Below are 22,611 nucleotides of genomic sequence, written 5' to 3' on the forward strand. Positions count from 1 at the left end.
ATAATAGCAAAGCCGTCCATAATCTGTATTCTCTGTATATCTCCGAACTAATCTGATATTTTCCAATATGTAACCTCCGGTCTTCTAAAGACCTCCACACTTATATTCACTTCACACAATCGCCCACAACACTTTTTCAAACTATTCTCCATCGTCTGGAGTTTTGTGCCCCAACATGTCCAATTATCCTTCACATTCGGAACTGTCTGATGGAACTTGAAACCCATCTCTAGAAAAAAGCCAACAGCCTTCACTGACCTCCCCTGCCACATCACCACCACCGAAGCTGCTGCAAACCCCCCAACCTACTGTCTTTCTCCATTATCCTGTAGACTGTAAGCCCACAAAGTCTGTCATTGTTAGTTTGTTCACTGTAATTTATATTTGTATTTTGTATGTAACCCCTTCTTATGTACAGCACCATGGAATCAATGGTGCGCTAAAAATAAATAACAATAATAAAACAAAGCCCAGAAATAAGGGAGACATTTTGGCTTTGGGAGTGCAGATTTTGCTGAATTGGTTTATGGAAACTACAGTATACGGCTTTTTAGAAACTTTCAGCTAGTATTGTGGAAAACAAATGGAAGAAAGCCCCAGCACTCACGTGTTAGTTATTGCTTCATTTAATTGAAATCCACACAAAACATTTCAGCCCATCCCATGCTTTTGTCAAATGTGTGGGATGAGCTGAAATGTTTTGTGTGGATCTCTATTAAATGAAGCAATAACCAACATGTGAGTGCAAGAGTTTTCTTCCGTTTGCTATTTTCCCACATCTACCGCAATTAGACGGAGTGCCGACTATTTGTACTAGTATTGTGGTAACCCTCTATTTTTCCATTTACAATTGTCAGACAAAAGATAGGTTTTGTTTTCTAGGGACAGAGTAGAATTTTTTGCTGATATCATTTTGATATATGTAACAGTTTTGGTGGCTTATTATTCCAGTGTCTAGGAAGCAGAACAAACAAAGAGGGTTGAACACCATTCACTATTGATTCCTGCTTGGAGGTCTACTGTTAGCTTTTTAACTGCTTTTGTATGTTTTATGAACTGCTTTTGTAATTGAATTTTGAAACTTGCAATTTCTATGGATATTTTTTTGAAATGTTATGAAAATACATTTTTTTATTATATTTTATTAAAAGTAATCTTTCTTCTTGGCAGATGACTGTACCAGAAGATCAGAGGGACAACTGACATATTCAGTTTGTAAATCAGAAGACCTTGATATCACACAAAATATAACTGAAGTGTATGCCATTATTCCAGCTATACCGTCATCACTTCATAGCAGAGATCTATCATTTGATCTTTTTAAACAGGTCACATCTTCTGATTCATTTCAGACTATTAAAGAAAATGAAGCTTCCAAACAAAGCATGAAAAATCAAACTTTTCTTACAGCAAAGAAGCCATTTTCAAGTGTAGAGTTTGAAAAAAGCTTTTCCCTTAAAATGTCTTTTGTTGCACATCAAAAATTTGACACAGAAAAGAAACTATTTTCTTCAGAGTATGGCAAAATATTTAACCACAAATCAGGGCTTGTTGTACATGAACGTGTTTACGCAAAAGAGAAGCCATATTCATGTACAGAATGTGGGAAATGTTTTGCAAAGAAATCGCAACTTGTCGTGCATCATAGAATTCACACAGGAGAGAAGCCATACACATGTTCAGAATGTGGAAAATGTATTGCAGATAAATCACATTTTCTTAGACACCAAAGAAGTCACACAGGGAAGACACCATATTTATGTTCAGTATGTGGGAAATATTTGGTAGATAAATTCAATCTTGTTATACATCAGAAAAGTCACACAGGGGAAAAGCCATATTCATGTTCACAATGTGGGAAATGTTTTGCAAGTAAATCATATCTTGTTAAGCACCAAAAAATACATACAGGGGATAAGCCTTTTCCATGTTCAGAATGTGGAAAATGTTTTGTAGGTAAATCAGATCTTGTTAGGCACCAAAAAATGCATACAGGGGAGAAACCTTTTTCCTGCTCAGAATGTGGGAAATGTTTTGCACATAAAACACATCTTCTTGATCATCAGAGAACTCACACAGGAGAGAAGCCATTTTCATGTTCAGACTGTGGGAAATGCTTTACACAGAAGTCAGATCTTGCAACTCATCTGAGAATTCACACAGGGGAGAAGCCCTTTTCCTGCTCAGATTGTGGGAAATGTTTTTCATGTAAAACGCATCTTCTTGAACATGGAAGAACTCACACAGGGGAAAAGCCATATTCATGTTTACATTGTGGGAAATGTTTTGCAAGGAAAACACAGCTTATTTCACATCGGAGAACCCATACAGGGGAGAAGCCTTTTTCATGTTCAGAATGTGGAAAATGTTTTTCAGATCAATCAAATTGTATTAGACACCAGAAAACTCACACAGAGGAGAAGCCGTTTTCATGTTCAGAATGTGGGAAATGTTTTTCACGGAAGTCAGATGTTGTAACTCATCAGATAATTCACAAAGGGGAGAAGCCTTTTTCATGTTGAGAATGGAAAACGTTTTACCCACAAATTCCATCTTCTTGAACATCACAAATCTCACATGGAGAGAAGCCATTGTCATCTATAGAAAATAAACGTTTTACTTGAAATTCATATTTTGTTGGACACCAAAAAAATCTCACATGGGGAGAAACCATATATTTTGACAAACTACAAGAATTACATAACATCGATAACAAATAGTCAAATATATAATTAAAAAAGAAAGGAAAAGCATTTAAAAACTTACAATAGAATTAAAAATATATGAAATTACTAATAGACATCTGTTATGCAAATAGCAATATTTCATGTGCACTCCATTTCTGAATGTCTTTATCTAATCTACATTACAATAATAAATATGTTCATGTTGCAAATTACTATTTACCTATATGATCCATTCCTATTTTGTTCAAACAACTGATGTGATCCATTTGGAGGTCGTCGAAACATAAAATGGCCCTGATTGTGAGGAACACTTAGGGAGGAAGGACAGAGAATAGCAAGCTTAGTGAGTTGGGTGATGAATCAGTACAAATAAATGTGTTTTTAGGGCATGATTAAAACCGGATACTAGGTATTAACTGGATTGTCTGGGGTAGTCCATTCCAGAGAACTGATGCAGCATGAGAGAAGTCCTGGAGACTGGTGTGGGAGTTCATATTAAAGGGCATGTTAGTCAAAGGTCAATAACAGCACAGAGAGCAGAAGTAGAGAGGTAAATTGAGATGAGTGAGGAGAAGTCGGGCGGTGCAGAACTTATACTTTGTGTAGGATGGGAAACCAGTGAAATGACTGGTAGAGAGTGGAAAATTAGAAAAAAACTTGGCACTCAGATAGTAACGTAGCGTGAAGAAAGTTATTTATTGTGCATCCATAAGGCAAGTGGTTGAACGTTTTTGGTCCTTCATCAGAACAAATTACTGGTATAGTAGAGAATACGAATATCCTGCTGTTTGATGATACCACTGCGCGCTGACACACATAGAACCCACCGTGGCATCCAGGCATCTTGAAATCCCTGTTGGATCATCAAGCGGCAGGATATTCGTATTCTTTACCAGTAATTTGTTGTGATGAAGTTCCGGATGTGGACCGAAAACGTTCAACCACTTGCCTTATGGGTGCACAATAAATAACTTTCTTCACGCTACGTTACTATTTGAGTGCCAAGTTTTTTTCAAATTTTTGTCTGGATACCCTACTTGAGCACCTCCAATCTTTTACTGTATGAGTGCCGTGTTTCACTACCTCAACTTGGCACAGAGTGGTGGCATCAGTGTAGTGGTTGGACAGAAATTTGATCCTGGTTGCTTCATTCAGGATTAGTGATGAGCGAATATACTCGTTGCTCGGGTTCTCCCGAGCACGCTCGGGTGACCTAGTATTTATTAGTGTTCGGAGATTAAGTTTTCATCGCGGCAGCTGAATGATTTACAGCTATTAGCCAGGCTAAGTACATGTGGGGGTTGCCCCACATGTAATCAAGCTGGCTAATAGCTGTAAATCATTCAGCTGCCACGATGAAAACTTGCGTGCTCTGGAAAACCCGAGCAACGAGTATATTCGCTCATCACTATTCAGGATACATTGGATAGGGGAGAGTCACAGTCGTTCAAATGAGAATAAATCAGAGCAACTGTACCACTTTTTGCAGAGTGATAGGTAAGAAAGGATCGAATTATAGAGGTTTTTGACATGAACGAGATAGTAGTCACATAAAAGGGATGAAGGAAAGATCTGAGTCAAATATAATCCCAAGACAATGAACTTACTGCTTGAGAGTTATGGGGAACCACCCACAGAAATGGTAATATCAGGTTCAGATAGGTTAGATGAGGAAGGAAATAAGGAAAGCAGTTTTTAACATTGTTTTAGATAAAGGGAAGACATGATGTTAGAGACAGTGGATAGACAATCTCTGGTATTTTGTAATGCAGGGAAGATGTTATGTACTGAAAATCAAATCTGTTGATTATTTGTTCATTGGGGTAGTGTATAGGAAAATAGGGAGAAGACCTAGAACTGAACTTACAGCTCTAAGGGAAGGAAGAGCTGGCAAATACATTGACTGAGTGGTCAGAGATGTAGGAGGAGGACCAATAATCTCACTTATCAATGTTTTCACTTTAAAATAAAACCATAACATATGATAGGGGTCCCTTAACTTAATCTAATACTTAGAAGAAATAGACAATCTCTGTTATTTCTTTCTTGTATCAAAATGGAGGATACCAGAATGTACCGCATCTTTATGGAACTAAAACCACTTCTGAAGAAACGTGCACAAATGGACAGCGACATTTTTTTCCTATCTACATGCAAAAAGGAGAATCTAATTCCCAAAGGACTCTGGATTACAAACCCAATTCTTCATACCTGCAACACCCATTATGCACAGAACCTGTGTCACAGGACTTCTGACAGATTAAGGAATCATCTTTTGCATGTCTGCTACAGCATAAAGAGTAAAGTCCAAGGGCAATTTGAAACCCTGAGGAAAACACTTACAGAAGACACAGAGCAAAAATTACAACAATATTACAACAAACTACGGACCCATCTAATTCATAACAAGGAAAAGAAACTGCACAGATTGCGCCTCAATTCAGGACTCTATGCAAACAGATACAAAACAAAGCCTAAACCTGACAACTTGGACAACCACTCCATTCCAGGCACAAATAACTGTCATTAATCTCTCAGATTATAAACCCAACAAAGTGGAGCTGGCCGTGCTTTCCAGAGGACTCTCATTTTGTCCTACTAAGGCCCTGGATAAAACTGAACTCTGCAGTGATATGGAACATTTTTTCAGGAGACTGCGTCTGAGGGAATATTTCAATGATACAGAAGATTCGGAACCCACCTGGACTGAAGGAAAAGGGATCCTAACAACAAAGAAGAGGTCAGACTGGACACCTCCACCGGGACGCAACCCTCATTTGGATAACTATATAGACTCCTTTAGACATTTGATAAAATCCACCATCATAGATACTAACAGGACACAAGCATCCAACATCAGTGCCCAGGAGAGAAAGGCCATACAGTCTCTGAAAACCAACAAAGAAATCATCATCAAACCTGCTGACAAGGGTGGTGCAATAGTCATGATGAACACATCAGACTATATGAAGGAAGCAAACAGACAACTTATGGACACACGCTACTACAAAAAATTGGAGTCGGATCCTACACAGGATTATTACAAGGAACTAAACAAGTTGGTATCTTGTCTGCCCGACGTATCCATAAGAGCCAATGACCTGATACCGGAAAGTCCAAGAACAGGGACATTCTACATGCTTCCCAAAATCCACAAATCTGGAAACCCAGGAAGACCAATTATTTCATGTGTGGGCACCCTTACTGAGCAGGTATCTGGATGGGTAGAGGGTATTCTTAAACCCCTGGTAAAAGATACACCCAGCTTCATTCAGGACACAACTGACCTATTGAATAAACTATCAGCAATAGGTCCTCTACCAGAAGGAACCATCCTGGCCACCATGGATGTGGAATCTTTGTACTCCAATATCCCACACCAGGATGGATTAAATGCCCGCAAACTCTTCCTGGAAAACACAGGGACTGATGCTGATTCTGTGGTGAAACTTATAAAATTCATTCTCACCCACAATTACTTTGAGTTTGACAAGAAGATCTAGCTACAGGAGACTGGCACAGCAATGGGAAGTAAAATGGCCCCACAGTATGCAAATCTTTTCATGGCCAAGCTTGAAAGCGACTTTTTGCCCTCATGTCCCATCAGGCCTCTGGCCTACTACCGCTACATTGATGACATTTTAATCATCTGGACGGAGTCTGAACCACAGCTAAAGACGTTCCATGAACATTTTAATCAATTTCATCCCACCATCAACTTGACACTCAACTACTCCTGCACTGAAATTAACTTTTTGGACACCATCATTAAGCTGCAGAACAATAAAATAGAGACAACCCTGTATCAGAAGCCAATCGATCGTCCAACATACCTTAAATGGGACACTTTCCATCCAAAACACATAAAAAACTCCATTGTCTACAGCCAAGCCATCAGATACAATCGTATATGTTCCAACCCAATGGATAGAGATGAACACCTGGGTCGCCTCAGAAAGATCTTTTTGAATCAGGGCTACCATCCAAGAACAATTGAAAATCAGATCACAAGAGCCACCAGAATATCAAGGAATCACCTGCTACATTACAAAACTAAAGAAGAAAATAACCGGGTGTCTCTAGTAGTCACCTACAATCCAAATCTGGAGGTGCTAAGGGGAGCTGCACGGAAATTACAACCTTTACTGCAAAAAGATGCCCGATTACAATCCATTTTTCCAGACCCCCCACTACTGTGTTTTAGGCAGCCCCCAAATTTAAGAAGCATCATTGTCAAGAGCTCCCTGTCTTCTCCAACAGCTGCAGGTACCTTTCTTTGCAACCAGAAAAAATGTAAAACCTGTCCATTTATAATGACCACGGACAAGATAAAGATTCCCAACTCACATCAGGACTACAAGATACCAGGTACTTTCAGCTGCGTCACTTCTAATGTGGTGTACCTAATTATTTGTACTAAATGTCCAACCGGGGGTCTGAATGTGGGGGAGACAGGGCAGAAACTGAGAACAAGGATGAACGCTCATCGCCATACAATAAGAGAAAAAAGAATGGATATACCTGTGGCAATACATTTCTGTCTCCCAAATCATAGCATTATCGACATGAAATTACTTGTATTGAAAGGTAACTTCAAAACACAGAAAGACAGGAGAGTCTGGGAATATAAACTGATGACGACCTTTGACACTCTAACTGCAGGAATGAATGTGTCACATGGATTTATGTCTTTTTACATCAATTAAGGAACTTGCCCATCAGACCATGTGGGGTCATCACAACAGGGACCCTAATCACAGGATAATAAAACAATCCTTATCTAAGAACTGGCCCAATATTTATGGACGTAACTGTTTATCACCCATGGTAATTCTGCTTCATGTCACCTGGCTTATCCATGGTTTTTTTCCCTTTTTCTTTTTTTTTTTCTCTATACTATGTTGTGCATAAATATGTGATTCTTCAGAATTTGTTTTAGTCTTTGCCTGATGAAGAGACGTATGTAGTCTCGAAAGCTTGCAATTTGTTACCATCTTTTCAGTTAGCCATTAAAAGGTATCAACCACTGAGGACTCTCAATTCTAAATATTTTTCTAATACTTAGAACACTCTGGGTTTCCTTTAATATCCATAATTGACAATACCGGTGTTGTTAAATAAATTGTATTTGTAATAAAAATTACAAAATTCTATAATCAAGATTTTTAGAAAGCAAAATCTCTGTATTCTAGACAATTGTTCTTCATTTATATTTGTTTAATGAGAACAGTGGAGATGGCAGGATTCTAGCTGATCATAGATGTAGTTTCAACATCTGCCTGTAATTTTTACCATCTTTGTTTTAAAGCAAAGATCTGATCCATATTAACAATACAGAGACCTATGTGTAGGGTTGTGAAGGATATTGGAGATATAATTTCATGCCAATCGTTTGTATCCTATGTGGCATGGGATTATCAGACCCCCTTCAGCATGCAGCTACCTCAGCAGGGGGTCAAGCTTCAAAGGCTATGAGTGACAGATCTCACACCTTGAGCCAGTTCACAGCAGAACAAAAGGCTTGCTTGTCATGTAAATCCAAACCATGTGGTTTAACTGCTTTGTTGAGTCAGCTAGGATTTCACAAAGAAAATATGGACTTACCATATGTCTTTGTCAGACACTGGTTATATTTCTGATATCTCAAGAACATGATGAACACCCGGTTGGGTCTTGACCCATTCTTGCAGTCAAGGGTATGGAGATAGATAGAACAGCCAGTAGAAACCAGATATGGTCTTAACGCATAACAGAAGCCCGAATGGATCAGATGGCGCAAGAATTATGCCCTAGGAATGTTCAGAAAGAAGTTATGATCTTTCATAGGTTTTGGAATTTGCAGCTGTAGAGGCAAGGGGAGAGGACTTGGGTTCAGCACAGAGGGCAGGAGGGGAGTGACCCAAAGGGGATAAATGCTAGTGTACGGCCATGTGGTCCTTCTCTCTGTGATGCATGTGGACCACTTCGGAAGTGGGGGCCTTGTCAAGTAATGTGCTGCAAAGAGACCACTGACAGCCCATGTCCCATGTGGCCCAGTGCACCCATGATCTAACACCACCCAGTAATTGATATATACTGTATTCTGCTTATATCTTTTGTCCTACCACTATTTGTATTTGCTTATTTGACCATTATATATACAGTACAGACCAAAAGTTTGGGCACACCTTCTCATTTAAAGATTTTTCTGTATTTTCATGAATTTGAAAATTGTACATTCACACTGAAGGCATCAAAACTATGAATTAACACATGGAATTATATACTTAACAAAAAAGTGTGAAACAACTGCAATTATGTCTTATATTCTAGGTTCTTCAAAGTAGCCACCTTTTGCTTTGATGACTGCTTAGCACACTCTTGGCTTTCTCTTGATGAGCACTGATGTCTAGTGTGCCCTTAAGGTGATAATATACATAATTTAACCTTGGGCTGCTCTTCTCAATCCACACGTCCGTTTCTCAATTTACCTTCCCATGCTACCGGGGCTGGTTTCTGGCCCAATATGATCCCGTTAACGGACAGGGCTTATATTTAACGAGGTACCGGTGGCAGTTGTACCATGCTGGCAACGCTTTGTTTCATTGGTGCTAGTGAAATGGGCATCTCAGCCTGTCAGGGTTGTGTGCAAGTGTGGTGCCACGCCAGCCATCCTCTCACTTCCTTTGCCTCCATGGACCTGTTTGGGGTGTATGTGTAAAACTGTATGCCGATGTTCAGGTTCATCACATAGTGGCAGCATAGGGATTATGCGTGATATCTTTGGTGTCATCCTTCACAGGGGTGATTAGTGGTGTAAAGAGGAGATTCCTATATACACTGACGAGCAAAAGGGTAACAATGTTTTGAAATTTTGACTTTCAGATTCCATATCTCACCATCCACTATTGCTTCGCACATGAGACTACCATCATTTTATAGACAATCATCTTGGCTAGCTCATAAATTTGACTTGCAACTATTTTGCATATGATTAGTTATGCAGATTCTTTTAATGTCACTGCATTGTTACTTTTTTGCTCCTGGTAGTGAAAAAATATTTTCTTCCTGTATACTACAAAATACAACCTGTTCTCACATTCCCTAATAGCTCAGTGTGTTTATTAGGTTGATTCCTAAGGGAAAGGTCACTAGATTGAATCGAGGAGCAGCAGTGCTTTCCCAAGAAAAGAGAAACCACATCATCCAGCTCACCAATAGCGGTCTCTTGGCAAAGAAAATTGCCAAACTGCATCAAGTGCCATGACAGAAGAATACGAAATCAAGTCTGTTCATTCAGAACCCAAAAGGTGGACGTCCAGGCAAAATATCGTAGTCAACAAGTCAGCTCAAGGTCTATCAGTCCTGGCGCAACAAACAGCAGTATAGGTGGTTCGTGTTTTTCATAATAGTGAGATCACAAATAACCATGCAAGCACCGTGCGACACACGTTACCCAAGTCTGGAATGTTGGCTCAATAAAAGGTGAAGACTCAACTTCAATACCATCATAAGAAGCGCCAGCTCAAGTTTGCAAAAACAGTATAATTTGACAGCAGAAGATTGAAAATGATTGATTTAGAGTAATGAGAATAAAGTCAATAGACTAGGCTCTGATGGGTGCAAATAGGTCAGGAAGAAACAAAGGAAAAAGAGGCCAACAGATCGAGAAATTGAAGGAACTGTCAAGTTCGGTGGAGAAAACCTGATGATGTGGGGTTGTTTCACAGCCAAAGGTGTTGGATACTTGACCAAGATCAATGGTGGTCTCAATGCTGAGCTCTATGTGAGTATCCTGCAAGACAAGTTGCTTTGTACACTCCAGTACTATGGGTATGAAAAAGACGACATAGTGTTTCAGCAGGACAATGATGACCCGAAGCATACGTCGAGATTGCCAAAGTAATGGATCAATGACATTGAAGTAGAGGTACTGGAATGACCCCACAGCCCCAGACCTCAACCCAATAGAACACTTGTGGATAGAGTTGAAGAAAAAGCTGTATACATACCCAAGTGTGCCGACCAGTATGCATCAACTTTGGGAATGTGTAGGAGAGACCTGGGATCAGATTTCAGTTGAGACATGCTTGAATCTGATCAAGAGCATGCCCAGAAGGATACAGGCAGTGTTGACAGCCAAAGGCGAATTTACAAAATACTGACAAAATAATAAAAAAGCCAGAGTGAAGATTGAATAGACCGTCTTAACTGCAAATAATGAAAGAAATCTGAATTTTCTAATCCTACTTGTTTAGCAGCCTTCCCACTTGATTTTCTTTAAATGCCTCACAAAATGTTGTTAGAAAACAAAAAGGATGATAGTAATTAATACATAAAGGTCTGATATTTATTCCTTCAAGACCCTGAAAAATATTTTCTCTGTTAAGAATTCTACAAATGTTCATTATATGAGAACTTGTACTGGAGCCATCCATGGTTGAGTCTGAGGCTAGAAAAATAAAATCCCCCTAATTACAAAAATAAAGTTGATAATTTTTATCCTTGCACAGTGAATTGTGCAATAATAGCAATAGTTTTCAGTTTTTGTGAGAAAAGAATGGGCTAACTTCAAAGAGGATTGCGATAAACTACACCAAAAACATTATACCTATGTCATGATGTATTTCTAAGCAGTGCGTGGTTAAGTCATATCTACAGGAGAAGCATTGGCACTGCTTGTAACCCTGGCTTCATGGCCTGACCCAAAGTCATAAATGTTATTGTTTTTGATCAGAAGGAATTAAAATTACTGCACAATTTCTCCTTATCCCCTTTCTGTCATCGGACAGAATAGTACATCCGATGGCAGATCCTCTGCTTTGATGCGGGCTCCGGATAACTTCCACCAGGTAAACACAAGCATGCATCATGTTCACACTCCAGGCCACAAGGGGGAGCTTTTGATCCTATTCCTAGGTGACTCCCCTGTATATTTTGGTCTTGGAGGGAAAGTTTAGTGAGTTCCTGTCAGAGAGACAGAGGGGAAGGACGTATGAGGAGCTGTGCAGCCACGAGAAAGTGCTGCAGCTCCTGGACAGAGACAACACTGAAAGCCGAACATATTGCAGTGAGCGTGTTGGAGAGAGGAGCAAAGGCGAGGACACCAGGGGGAGGACAGCAGCGAGTAGACTGTCTCCCTGGCAAAGCGCAGATAACCGTAGCTGGAACACTGAGGTTGTAAGGGACTCTACGACTTACATCAGAGACCGGCAGGACAGCTGAACTGCAAGTTACCTGCCCGCCACACACACCTGAGACACAGTAACACATAGAGCCCGGGGCGTGCTAGAGTCCCTGTAAAAAGGCTCGAGTTACCTGTCATGCAAGTATTGTCCTATCCTATATGGGAGACAGAGATAAGAACTGTGAGGACCTTATCTGAAGCCATAGGCAGTAAGGGACTACAATACCACTGAGCTAGAAGGAAGGCTCTTAATCTCCACCTGGAAAAGGGGACGTAAAGAGACTGCAAACCTGTGTCCTCGTTCCTTACTGCACCGCTCACCATACCACCATCTGCACACTGGGGCCCTGCCCTGGGGATATACTTCATCTATGGGAAGTTATACCATCCAGCTGCCACAACATCACCCCAGAGGACCCCTTAAAGCAGCGTCGGTCCCCACTGACCAAATGCCACAGGTGGCATCACCAACATAAACTCTATTCAATATCCACCCTTTTAGATGTGCACCCAGGGCCATGGACCGGGTCACCGTGACATCCCCCTGTGAACACCGGAACCGGTACAGAGTACCCCACGGCCCTAGCGGGCGACTCACTATTAACTAGTTAAATGCTGGCAGCGGCATTTAACAAGCGCTTCCGGCCATCGGGCCGGAAATGCACGCATCGGTGACCCCTTCACGTGATCGGGGGTCATCGGTGCATTGGCATAACAACCAGAGGTATTCTGAAGACCTCTATGGTTGTTGATGTCAGATTGCTGTGAGCATCACCCGGTGGTCGGAGCTCAGATCAATGCTGTAATTCTACTACATAGGAGCGATCTGAGCATCGCTCCTATGTAGCAGAGCCGATCAGGCTATGCCAGCTTCTAGCCTCCCATTGAGGCTATTGAAGCATGGCAAAAGTAAAAAAAAGTTTTTAAAAATATGAAAAAAATAAAAACAATCAAAAGGTTAAAATCACCCCCCTTTCGCCCCATTCAAAATAAAACAATAAAAAAATCAATCCTACACATGATTGGTATTGCCGAGTTCAGAATCACCCGATCTATCAATATAAAAAAAAAATAACCTGATCACTAAACGGTGTGGTGAGAAAAAAATTCAAAACGCCAGAATTACATTTTTTGGTCACCGCGACATTGCATTAAAATGCAATAAAGGGCGATCAAAAGAATGTATCTGCACTGAAATGGTATAGTTAAAATTTCAACTCGGCGTTCAAAAAATAAGCCCTCACCCGACCAGAGATCCTGAAAAATAGAGATGCAACGGGTCTTGAAAAATTGCACAATTTTTTTTTTTTTTAAGCAAATTTTGAAAAAAAATTTCACTACTTAGATAAAAAAGAACCTAGACATGTTTGGTATCTATGAACTCGTAATGACCTGGAGAATCATAATGGCAGGTCAGTTTTAGCATTTAGTGAACCTAGCAGAAAAGCCAAGCAAAAAACAAGTGTGGGATTGCACTCTTTTTGCAATTTCATTGCACTTGGAATTTTTTTCCCATTTTCTAGTACACAACATGGTAAAACCAAAAGCACAACTCGTCCTGCAAAAAATAAGCCCCACATGGCCATATTGACGGAAAAATAAAAAAGTTATGGCTCTGGGAAGAAGGGGAGCGAAAACCGAAAATGCAAAACCGAAAAAAGCTCCGGGGGTTAAAAAAATAGACCCTAAAATCTATTTTGCAATTTCTTCTCAATCTGACAATACTATACTGTTAGGGCAAATGGCAAAGTTCTGATTGGAAGCCACCTCATTTGGCTTTTTTGTTGGAATAATTTGGGGCACTATTCGCATACCACCTAAGCTTCCCGAGCAACCAAAAATCAGGACAGTACCGTTATCGTCCATAGCCATGTCCGGGTGCTAACTAAATCTTATAGACTCTATAGGCTATTCACAAACATCTGAGCTTGTCTCAGTTCGGTCTCGCGAGGCCGTTATCATCCAGCAACCAGTGAAACTAGGACTTTGGTGCACACGGTCTGTGCAATGTCTTCTCACAGAGATCCTAGCTTGTCCAGCTCCAGCTAACTGACTAGTGAACACATGGCCTAGTTCTGGTCATAGCTATCCAGGTACACCCTATCAGGAGCTGTAGTGCTAGGATTTAACCCTAGCCTACCTGGCTTTCCTACAGTGAGTTCTTCTTGCTACAACAATGCTAAACATATGGGTGCTAATAGTGTTTGGGGACACTGCCAGGCCCAGAAGCGAGGGGGTCATTTGGCTTTGGAAGTGCAGATTTTGCTGAATCGGTTTATGGAAGTCATATTACTTTTCAAGGGTCTGTCAGCTACTAGTAATGTAGAAAATTTCAAATTTTACTAGTATCATTTTGGCCTACATACATTTCTTGGTGGCTTATTCCAATACTTGGTGAGGGTAACGAACAAAGAGGATCGAACATCATACTGTACTGATTCCTGCTCCGAGGTCTACTGCTGGATTATGAACTGTTTTTGTTTTAGTGAGTAGTTGAATTTTGCTTCAAAACGTGCAATTTCAACTGTCTGACAGCGCGAGAAACACTGACGGCTCTGATTGGTACACACGAGGCTCCGCTCTGTACACCTCGTACACACATGGCTCCGTACACCTTGTACACACACGGCTCCGCTCCATACACCTTGTACACAAACAGCTCCGCTCCGTACACCTCGTACACACGCGGCTCCGCTCCATCCACCTCGTACACACACGGCTCCGCTCCGTACACCTCGTACACACGCGGCTCTGCTCCATACACCTCGTACACACACGGCTCTGCTCCATACACCTCGTACACACACGGCTCTGCTCCATACACCTCGTACACACGCGGCTCCGCTCCGTCCACGTCGTACACACGCGGCTCCGCTCCATACACCTTGTATACACACGTCTCCGCTCCGTACACCTCGTACACACACAGCTCTGCTCCGTATACCTGGCACACACACGGCTCCGCTCCGTACACCTCATACACACACGGCTCCGCTCCGTACACCTCGTACACACGGCTCCGCTCCGTACACCTCGTACACACAACGCTCTGCTCCATATACCTCATACACACACGGCTCTTCTCCACACGGTCCGTACACTTCGTACACACACGGCTCTGCTCCGTACACCTCGTACACACACAGCTCCACTCCGTACACCTCGTACACACGCGGCTCCGCTCCATCCACCTCGTACACACACGGCTCCGCTCCGTACACCTCGTACACACACAGCTCCGCTCCGTACACCTCGTACACACAGCTCTGCTCCATACACCTCGTACACACATGGCTCCGCTCCATACACCTCGTACACACACGGCTCCGCTCCGTCCACGTCGTGCACACGCGGCTCCGCTCCATACACCTTATATACACACGTCTCCGCTCCATACACCTCGTACACACACAGCTCTGCTCCGTATACCTGGCACACACACGGCTCCGCTCCGTACACCTCATACACACACGGCTCCGCTCCGTACTCCTCGTACACACACGGCTCTGCTCCGTACACCTCGTACACACGGCTCCGCTCCGTACACCTCGTACACACACGGCTCCGCTCCGTACACCTCGTACACACACGGCTCTGCTACATCCACCCTGTAAACCCCTCCGGACCCCACACATAAACTTCCCCTCATCCAGCACCATGACAACCAGCACAGCAGAGTCCTGCATACACTGAGGCCCCTGATCATGTGACCCCTGACTCCTCCCCTCCTGTGACCTCATCACAGGTCCTGTGCGCACAGAACAGCCATATATGTGGTGTGCGGCTCTGCAGGTGGAGGTAGGTGCTGGAGATTCCCCATTACTGGGCGGGGGCAGGGGGCAGTAACCCCGTCAGCGCTGTGTTTTTCTGTTGTTTCTTTATATGGCTCACTATGAAAAACAGGAAACATGGAAACACAAATTACTTACATAGTACAGTGCCCCTTTCTTGCTCCCACACAGTATAATGTTCCCATAGTACCGCCATTCCCCCATGCACATTATACACACATGGTCAAAATTGTTGGTACCCCTCGTTTCATGACAGAAAAACCCACAGTGGTCACAGGAATAACTTGAATCTGATAAAAGTAATAACAAATAAAAGATCTATGAAAATGAACAAATGAAAGTCAGACATTGCTTTCCAACCATGTTTCCACAGAATTTTTAAAAATAAGACTCATGTAATAGGCCTGGACAGAAATGATGGTTCCCCTGAAAATAATGCGACAAAAGGGACATGTTAAATCAAGGTGTGTCCGGTAATTAGCATCACAGGTGTCTACAATCTTGGGATCAGTGAGTGGCCTGTATATAGGGCTCCAGATACTCACTGTGCTGACATGGTGTGTATCACACTCAACATGGACCACAGGAAGCGAAGTAAAGAGTTGTCTCAGATTAGGCCGGTTTCACATTTGCATTTGTAGGAGCTGTGGAGTGCTGTAAACTTCCTCCGTGAAGCCCCGCCCTTGGCCGCACCTCTGCCACTAGCTCCGCCTACTTATGCATGCGGCCTGTGTACCTATCTTTAACATTAGGTACGCAGGTCGTGCCGCTGTATGAGGATGCCTCCACATGTGTCGTTTGGACGATGCGGCGACCAGCGTAGAACGCAGCTTGTAGCAATTTTTTTCTTCCGCATCGTCAAAACAACGCATGCGGAAACATCCGCATACAGCCGCACGACCTGCGTACCTAATGTTAAAGATAGGCATGCAGGCCGCATGCAGAAGTAGGCGGAGCTAGTGGTGGAGGAGCGACCGAGGGCGGGGCTTCACGGAGGAGATCCACAGCTCCTACAAACGCAAATGTGAAACTAGCCTTAGAAAGAAAAGTATAAACAAACATGTTAAAGGTAAAAGTTATAAGACCATCTCCAAGCAGCTTGATGTTCCTGTGAGTACAGTTGCATATACTAAGAAAAAACACAAAAATTGAGCTTCACTTGAGTTGGTACACATGCAGCTCATAAGCGCATGTTCACATTGACCATGAAACATATAAAACCTACAAGAGAAAAATGAGCAAAAACCCTGCTGTAACTAAGTACCGTATATACTCGAGTATAAGCCGAGATTTTCAGCCCATTTTTTAGGCTAAAAGTGCCCCTCTCTGCTTGTACTTGAATCATTGTCCCAGGGGGTCGGAGGGGGAGTGGCGGCTGTCACATCATACTCACCTGCTCCTGGCGTGTCTCTGCATGTCACGTGGTACCGCTCATTAAAGTAATGAATATGGACGCAACTCCACTCCCAGGCGGAGTGCATATTCATTACTTTTATGAGAAGTACCAGTGACTGTTGAACACAGGACCAAGCTGCCGGCGCTCGACGGAGACCATCAGAGAAGCAGGGATGTGCAAACCACGCCAGGAGGGTGAGTATAACGGGGGAGGGTGAACCATGCGATATTCATCTGTCCCAGTTCCACCGCCGCACTGTGTCTTCTGCGTCCTCTGGCTGTGCTGTTCAGGTCAGAGGGTGCGATGACGTGTTTAGTCTGCGCACCGCCCTCTGCCTGAAGAATCACTGCAGAGAGACGGAACACACAGCGACGTGCGGCAGTGGAACGGGGACAGGTGAATATTGCAAGTGCCAGTGTCCCCGCCTGCTCAGGACAAGAGGTGAGTATGTCATTTTTTTTTTTTATCGCAGCAGGAGCATATGGGGCAAATGTTTCTATGGAGCATCTTATGGGGCCATAATCAACCTTTATGCAGCATTATATGGGGCAAATGTTTCTGTGGAGCATCTTATGGGGCCATAGTCAACCTTTGTGCAGCATATGGGGCATATTTTTGTATGAAGCATCTTATATTGTTATTATTATTGTTATCTTATAGGGCCCTCATAAACTTTATGGAGCATTACATGGGGCTCCTGATTCAATATAGATATTCAAAAACAATTAACCTACTGTTGTCTCAATTAATTTTACTTTTGTTGGTATCTATTTTTATTTTTGAAATTTACCAGTAGCTGCTGCATTTCCCACTCTAGGCTTATACTCGAGTCATTAAGTTTTCCCAGTTTTTTGTGGCAAAATTAGGGGTCTCGGCTTATACTCGGGTATATACAGTAAATAAAAAGCAAAAAGTGCATTCAAATAACACAGAGTTTTTAGTAATACTGTTTTTGACCAAAACTAGCATAAGGCCATGTGCACACGTTCAGGATTTTTAGCGTTTTTTTCGCGTTTTTTCGCTATAAAAACGTGATAAAAACGCGAAAAAAACGCTAACATATGCCTCCTATTATTTACAAGGTATTCCGCATTTTTTGTGCAAATGTTGCGATTTTTTCCGCGAAAAAATCGCATAGCGGAAAAAAAAGCAACATGTTCATTAAAAATGCGGAATTGCGGGGATTCCGCACACCTAGGAGTGCATTGATCTGCTTACTTCCCGCACGGGGCTGTGCACACCATGCGGGAAGTAAGCAGATTATGTGCGGTTGGTACCCAGGGTGGAGGAGAGGAAACTCTCCTCCACGCACTGGGCACCATATAAGTGGTAAAAAAATAAGAAATAAAATAAAAAACAGTCCTATACTCACCCTCGATGTCCAGCGCAATGTTCCCGCCTCTGTGCTGCACGCTGGCTGGTTCCTGTAGCTGGTGTGCGGAGAAGGACCTTGCCGAATGACGTCACTGTCCTGTGATTGGTCGAGACCGCTCACGTGACCGTGACGTCATGGAAGGCCCTGCGCGCACACATCAGCTATAGGAATGGACGCCGGTGAGGAGATCGGCTGTCTGCGGGTGAGTATAAGCATTTTTTTTATTTTTTTTATTATTTTTAAACGTTCTATCTTTTACTATAGATGCTGCAAAAGCAGCATCTATAGTAACAAGTTGGTCACACTTGTCAAACGCTATGTTTGACAAGTGTGACCAACTTGTCAGTCAGTTTTCCAAGCGATGCTACAGATCGCTTGGAAAACTTTAGCATTCTGCAAGCTAATTACGCTTGCAGAATGTTAAAAAAACGCAAAAAAAACGGAAAAAAAACGCAAAAAAAAAAATGCGGATTTCTTGCAGAAAATTTCCGGTTTTCTTCAGGAAATTTCTGCAAGAAATCCTGAACGTGTGCACATGGCCTAAAAGTCATCCCACCACGACAAGGTAACTCTGATCGGGACGGTCCTACACTGTCTAATATTGAAACCTTACCATGTGTCAATTTTGACATCAGTGTGAATGACAAAAGGACCGGGCCCAACTAGTGAAACACCAGTCTGTGAAAGCCTTATATACAATCTCCAGCTCAGAAAAAGGGAGGCAATACCCCGGCTTGCACAGAATGCAATAATACAAAGAAAAAACACAAAAATTGAGCTTCACTTGAGTTGGTGTTTCACTGGTTGGGCCCGGTCCTTTTGTCTGCCCTTATTCACACTGAGGTCAACACTTACACATGGTAAGGTTTTAAAATTAGACAGTGTAGGGCCGACCTGCTCAGAGTTACCTTGTCATGGTGGGATGGCTTTTATGCTATTTTTGATCAAAAACAGTATTACTAAAAACTCAGTGTTATTTAAATGCTTTTTATTTACTTAGTTACAGCAGGGTTTTTGCTCATTTCTACGCTTGTAAGTTTTATAAGTTACACATATTATTCAGAAACTTTAAGATCCATGGGACTGTAGCCAACCTCCCTGGACGTGACTGCAGGAGGAAAATTGATGACAAATCAAAGAGAAGGATAATACGAATTGTAACATAAGAGCCCAGAAAAACTTCTAAACAGATTAAATGTGAACTTCAAGCTCAAGGAACATCAGTGTCAGATTGTACCATCCGTCGATGTATGAGCCAAAGTGGACTTCATGGGAGATGACCAAGGAGGACACCATTGTTGAAAAGCAAATCATAAGCCAGACTGGAATTCGCCCAACTTCATGTTGACAAGCCACAAAGCTTCTGGGAGACAAACATTGAACTTTTTGGCAAGGCACATCAGCTCTAGTAGTGGCCTTCTATGAGCCCTGACCTAAATCCTATTGAGCATCTTTGAAAGAGCTGAAACAAGCCGTCTGGAAAAGGCAACCTTCAAACACGAGACAACTGGAGCAGTATGCTCTTGAGGAGTGGGCCAAAATACCTGTCGAGAGGTGCAGAAGTCTCATTGATAGGTACCAGAATCGTTTGATTGTAGTGATTGCCTCAAAAAGTTGTGCAACAAAATATTAAGTTAAGGGTACCATTATTTCGGTCCAGGCCTATTTCATGAGTTTTATTTATTTTTTTAAATTCTGTGGAAGCATGGTTGAAAAGCAATGTCTGACTTTCATTTGTTCATTTTCACAGATTTTTAATTTATTATTACTTTTGGCAGATTCAAGTTATTTATGTGACCACTGTGGGTTTTTCTGTCATTAGAAGAGGGGTACCAATAATTTTGACCACGTGTGTATTTGTTTCCATCTTTTCTGTGGGCCATTAAAGGCATCAACTACTGAGGACTCTCAGTTTTGATTATTTTTCTATCTACTGGATACGGTACAGATACAGTACAGACCAAAAGTTTGGACACACCTCATTTAAAGAGTTTTCTGTATTTTCATGGCTATGAAAATTGTACATTGTATGAATTAACACGTGGAATTATATACTTAACAAAAAAGTGTGAAACAACTGAAATTATGTCTTATATTCTAGGTTCTTCAAAGTAGCCACTTTTGCTTTGATGATTGCTTTGCACACTCTTGGCATTCTCTTGATGAGCTTTAATGGAATGGGAATGGTTTTCAATTCACAGGTGTGCCCTGTCAGGTTTAATAAGTGGGATTTCTTGCCCTATAAATGGGGTTGGGACCATCAGTTGTGTTGTGTAGAAGTCTGGTGGATACACAGCTGATAGTCCTACTGAATAGACTGTTAGCTGCTTTATTCTTGCCATAATACAAATTCTAAGTAAAGAAAAACGAGTGGCCATCATTACTTTAAGAAATGAAGGTCAGTCAGTCCGAAAAATTGGGCAAACTTTGAAAGTGTCCCCAAGTGCAGTAGCAAAAACCATCAAGCGCTACAAAGAAACTGGCTCACATGAGGACCGCCCCAGGAAAGGAAGACTAAGAGTCTCCTCTGCTTCTGAGGATGCGTTCATCCGAGTCACCAGGCTCAGAAATCGCAGGTTAACAGCAGCTCAGATTAGAGACCAGGTCAATGCCACACAGAGTTCTAGCAGCAGACACCTCTCTACAACAACTGTTGGGAGGAGACTTGTTGGAAGACCATTCCCGGTGACTACCGCTTGAAGCTCATCAAGAGAATGCCAAGTGTATGCAAAGCAGTCATCAAAGCAAAAGGTGGCTACTTTGAAGAACCTAGAATATAAGACATAATTTCAGTTGTTTCACACTTTTTTGTTAAGTATGTAATTCCACATGTGTTAATTCATAGTTTTGATGCCTTCAGTGTGAATGTACAATTTTCATAGTCATGAAAATACAGAAAAATCTTTAAATGAGAAGGTGTGTCCAAACTTTTGGTCTGTACTGTATACAGTATATTTCTCCTGTCAGATAAGATAGAGGAGGCTCTACATATCTCTTTCTGCCTCAGATAGAATAATGTCGACTTTGTTACCTCAGATATAGAAGATGTCTTCTGTCTGTCTTCATCAAGATTGGAGAATGTTCTTTATTGCTAAAAGTGTATGTATCTTCTTCTTTTTTTTTTTTTACTTAAAACAGACTGCAGACTGTCATGGTACTGATATCTGGTTCATAATGGGCTTTCATCATGTTTACATTAAATACTTCCCAACTTCTGTTTTCCATATCCATAGACACAGCAAATTTACATCATTGCAGCACTGGAAAATAGTATAAAGGCCGTCCCATGAAGCCTGATGTTGGTTTTTATAGACACAAGGACCCACATTTACTGGCCTACATCATAAATCTTTCCGTTGTATTGCGATCACATCATTGTTTCTGGTTGGCCTGGACCTGTTGCACACTTTCATGAACCAGCCCTTTTGCCACCTGCATCTTTTTCAAAACCTTATAGCATACTCAGCTTCTGAAACGTTAGGTTGAAGAAGCAAGTTTTCTTTCCTCAGGAATTGGCAGTGTAGAGATCTGCCATTTCAGCCAATTTTTGAATCCTGGTCCTTGAACAGAGGCACAGCTTTTCGACAAATTTGCAGAAATTGTTCCTTAAACATAAGATCCTCCAGGTCCTCAAACTTGGCTGCAGACAGACCCCTAATCCACTGGAAAAAGGTTATTCTCAAGAGACCAGCCACATCACAACTGTTCATGGGTCTGGATTTTTATTTTCAATAAACTTCTGGAGTGATGCTATATTTCTGGAACAGGGCATCTTTAATAGCATCATCATTATTATTCATCTCTGGAGTAAAATCCCCAAATGCCTCAAGAGATTTGCCTTTTAATACCGGTATCGGATACCTTGGCCATTCTTCAGAAGGAAAGTGAATTTGTTTGCATGTATTTTCATTTTTTGAAAATGGAAAAAGGACAGCAATTACATCATTATTTTTACATGTGCAATTATTGTGATACCAAGTATGCACATGGTTTTGTTTTTCAAATTTTTTCGTAATACATTTCATGAAGAAACAAAATAGATTTCTTGCCAGTGCTTTGAAAAAAGCAGAAACTGTCATTATGTTTTTCTAGCTACAATGGCAACAATCATGTTCTGCCACCACATATTGAGATATCAATGCTTTGTTTAATCAATTAGCTGTAACAGTCGCTATTGATTGCAGCATATAAAGAGT

The 22,611-nt window shown here is 41.7% G+C and overlaps 3 protein-coding genes across 3 annotated transcripts in view; all 3 read left to right on the forward strand.

Annotated features, from left to right (window-relative positions):
* Positions 1-22,611, forward strand: part of LOC143768180 (uncharacterized) — a 166,687-nt gene that overhangs the window by 36,673 nt on the left and 107,403 nt on the right. The window lies entirely within an intron of this gene.
* On the forward strand, positions 688-2,888 carry LOC143767505 (uncharacterized). Its single transcript, XM_077255897.1, has one exon. It carries the CDS (start codon positions 1,386-1,388, stop codon positions 2,520-2,522), a length of 1,137 nt encoding a protein of 378 aa, XP_077112012.1. The 5' UTR covers positions 688-1,385; the 3' UTR covers positions 2,523-2,888.
* The window catches only part of LOC143767467 (uncharacterized), a 390,459-nt gene continuing 383,475 nt past the window's right edge, over positions 15,628-22,611 (forward strand). The window contains exon 1 of the mRNA XM_077255826.1: positions 15,628-15,651. The gene's annotated coding sequence lies outside the window, so the exon portion shown is untranslated. The remainder of the gene's footprint in view (positions 15,652-22,611) is intronic.

This window comes from Ranitomeya variabilis, chromosome 4 (genome assembly GCF_051348905.1).
Source record: "Ranitomeya variabilis isolate aRanVar5 chromosome 4, aRanVar5.hap1, whole genome shotgun sequence".
Taxonomy (NCBI): domain Eukaryota; kingdom Metazoa; phylum Chordata; class Amphibia; order Anura; family Dendrobatidae; genus Ranitomeya; species Ranitomeya variabilis.

What these genes read in the sequence shown, in the direction of transcription:
- LOC143767505 (XM_077255897.1), top strand. Translation starts at nt 1,386, where the DNA reads ATGAAAAATCAAACTTTTCTTACAGCAAAGAAGCCATTTTCAAGTGTA.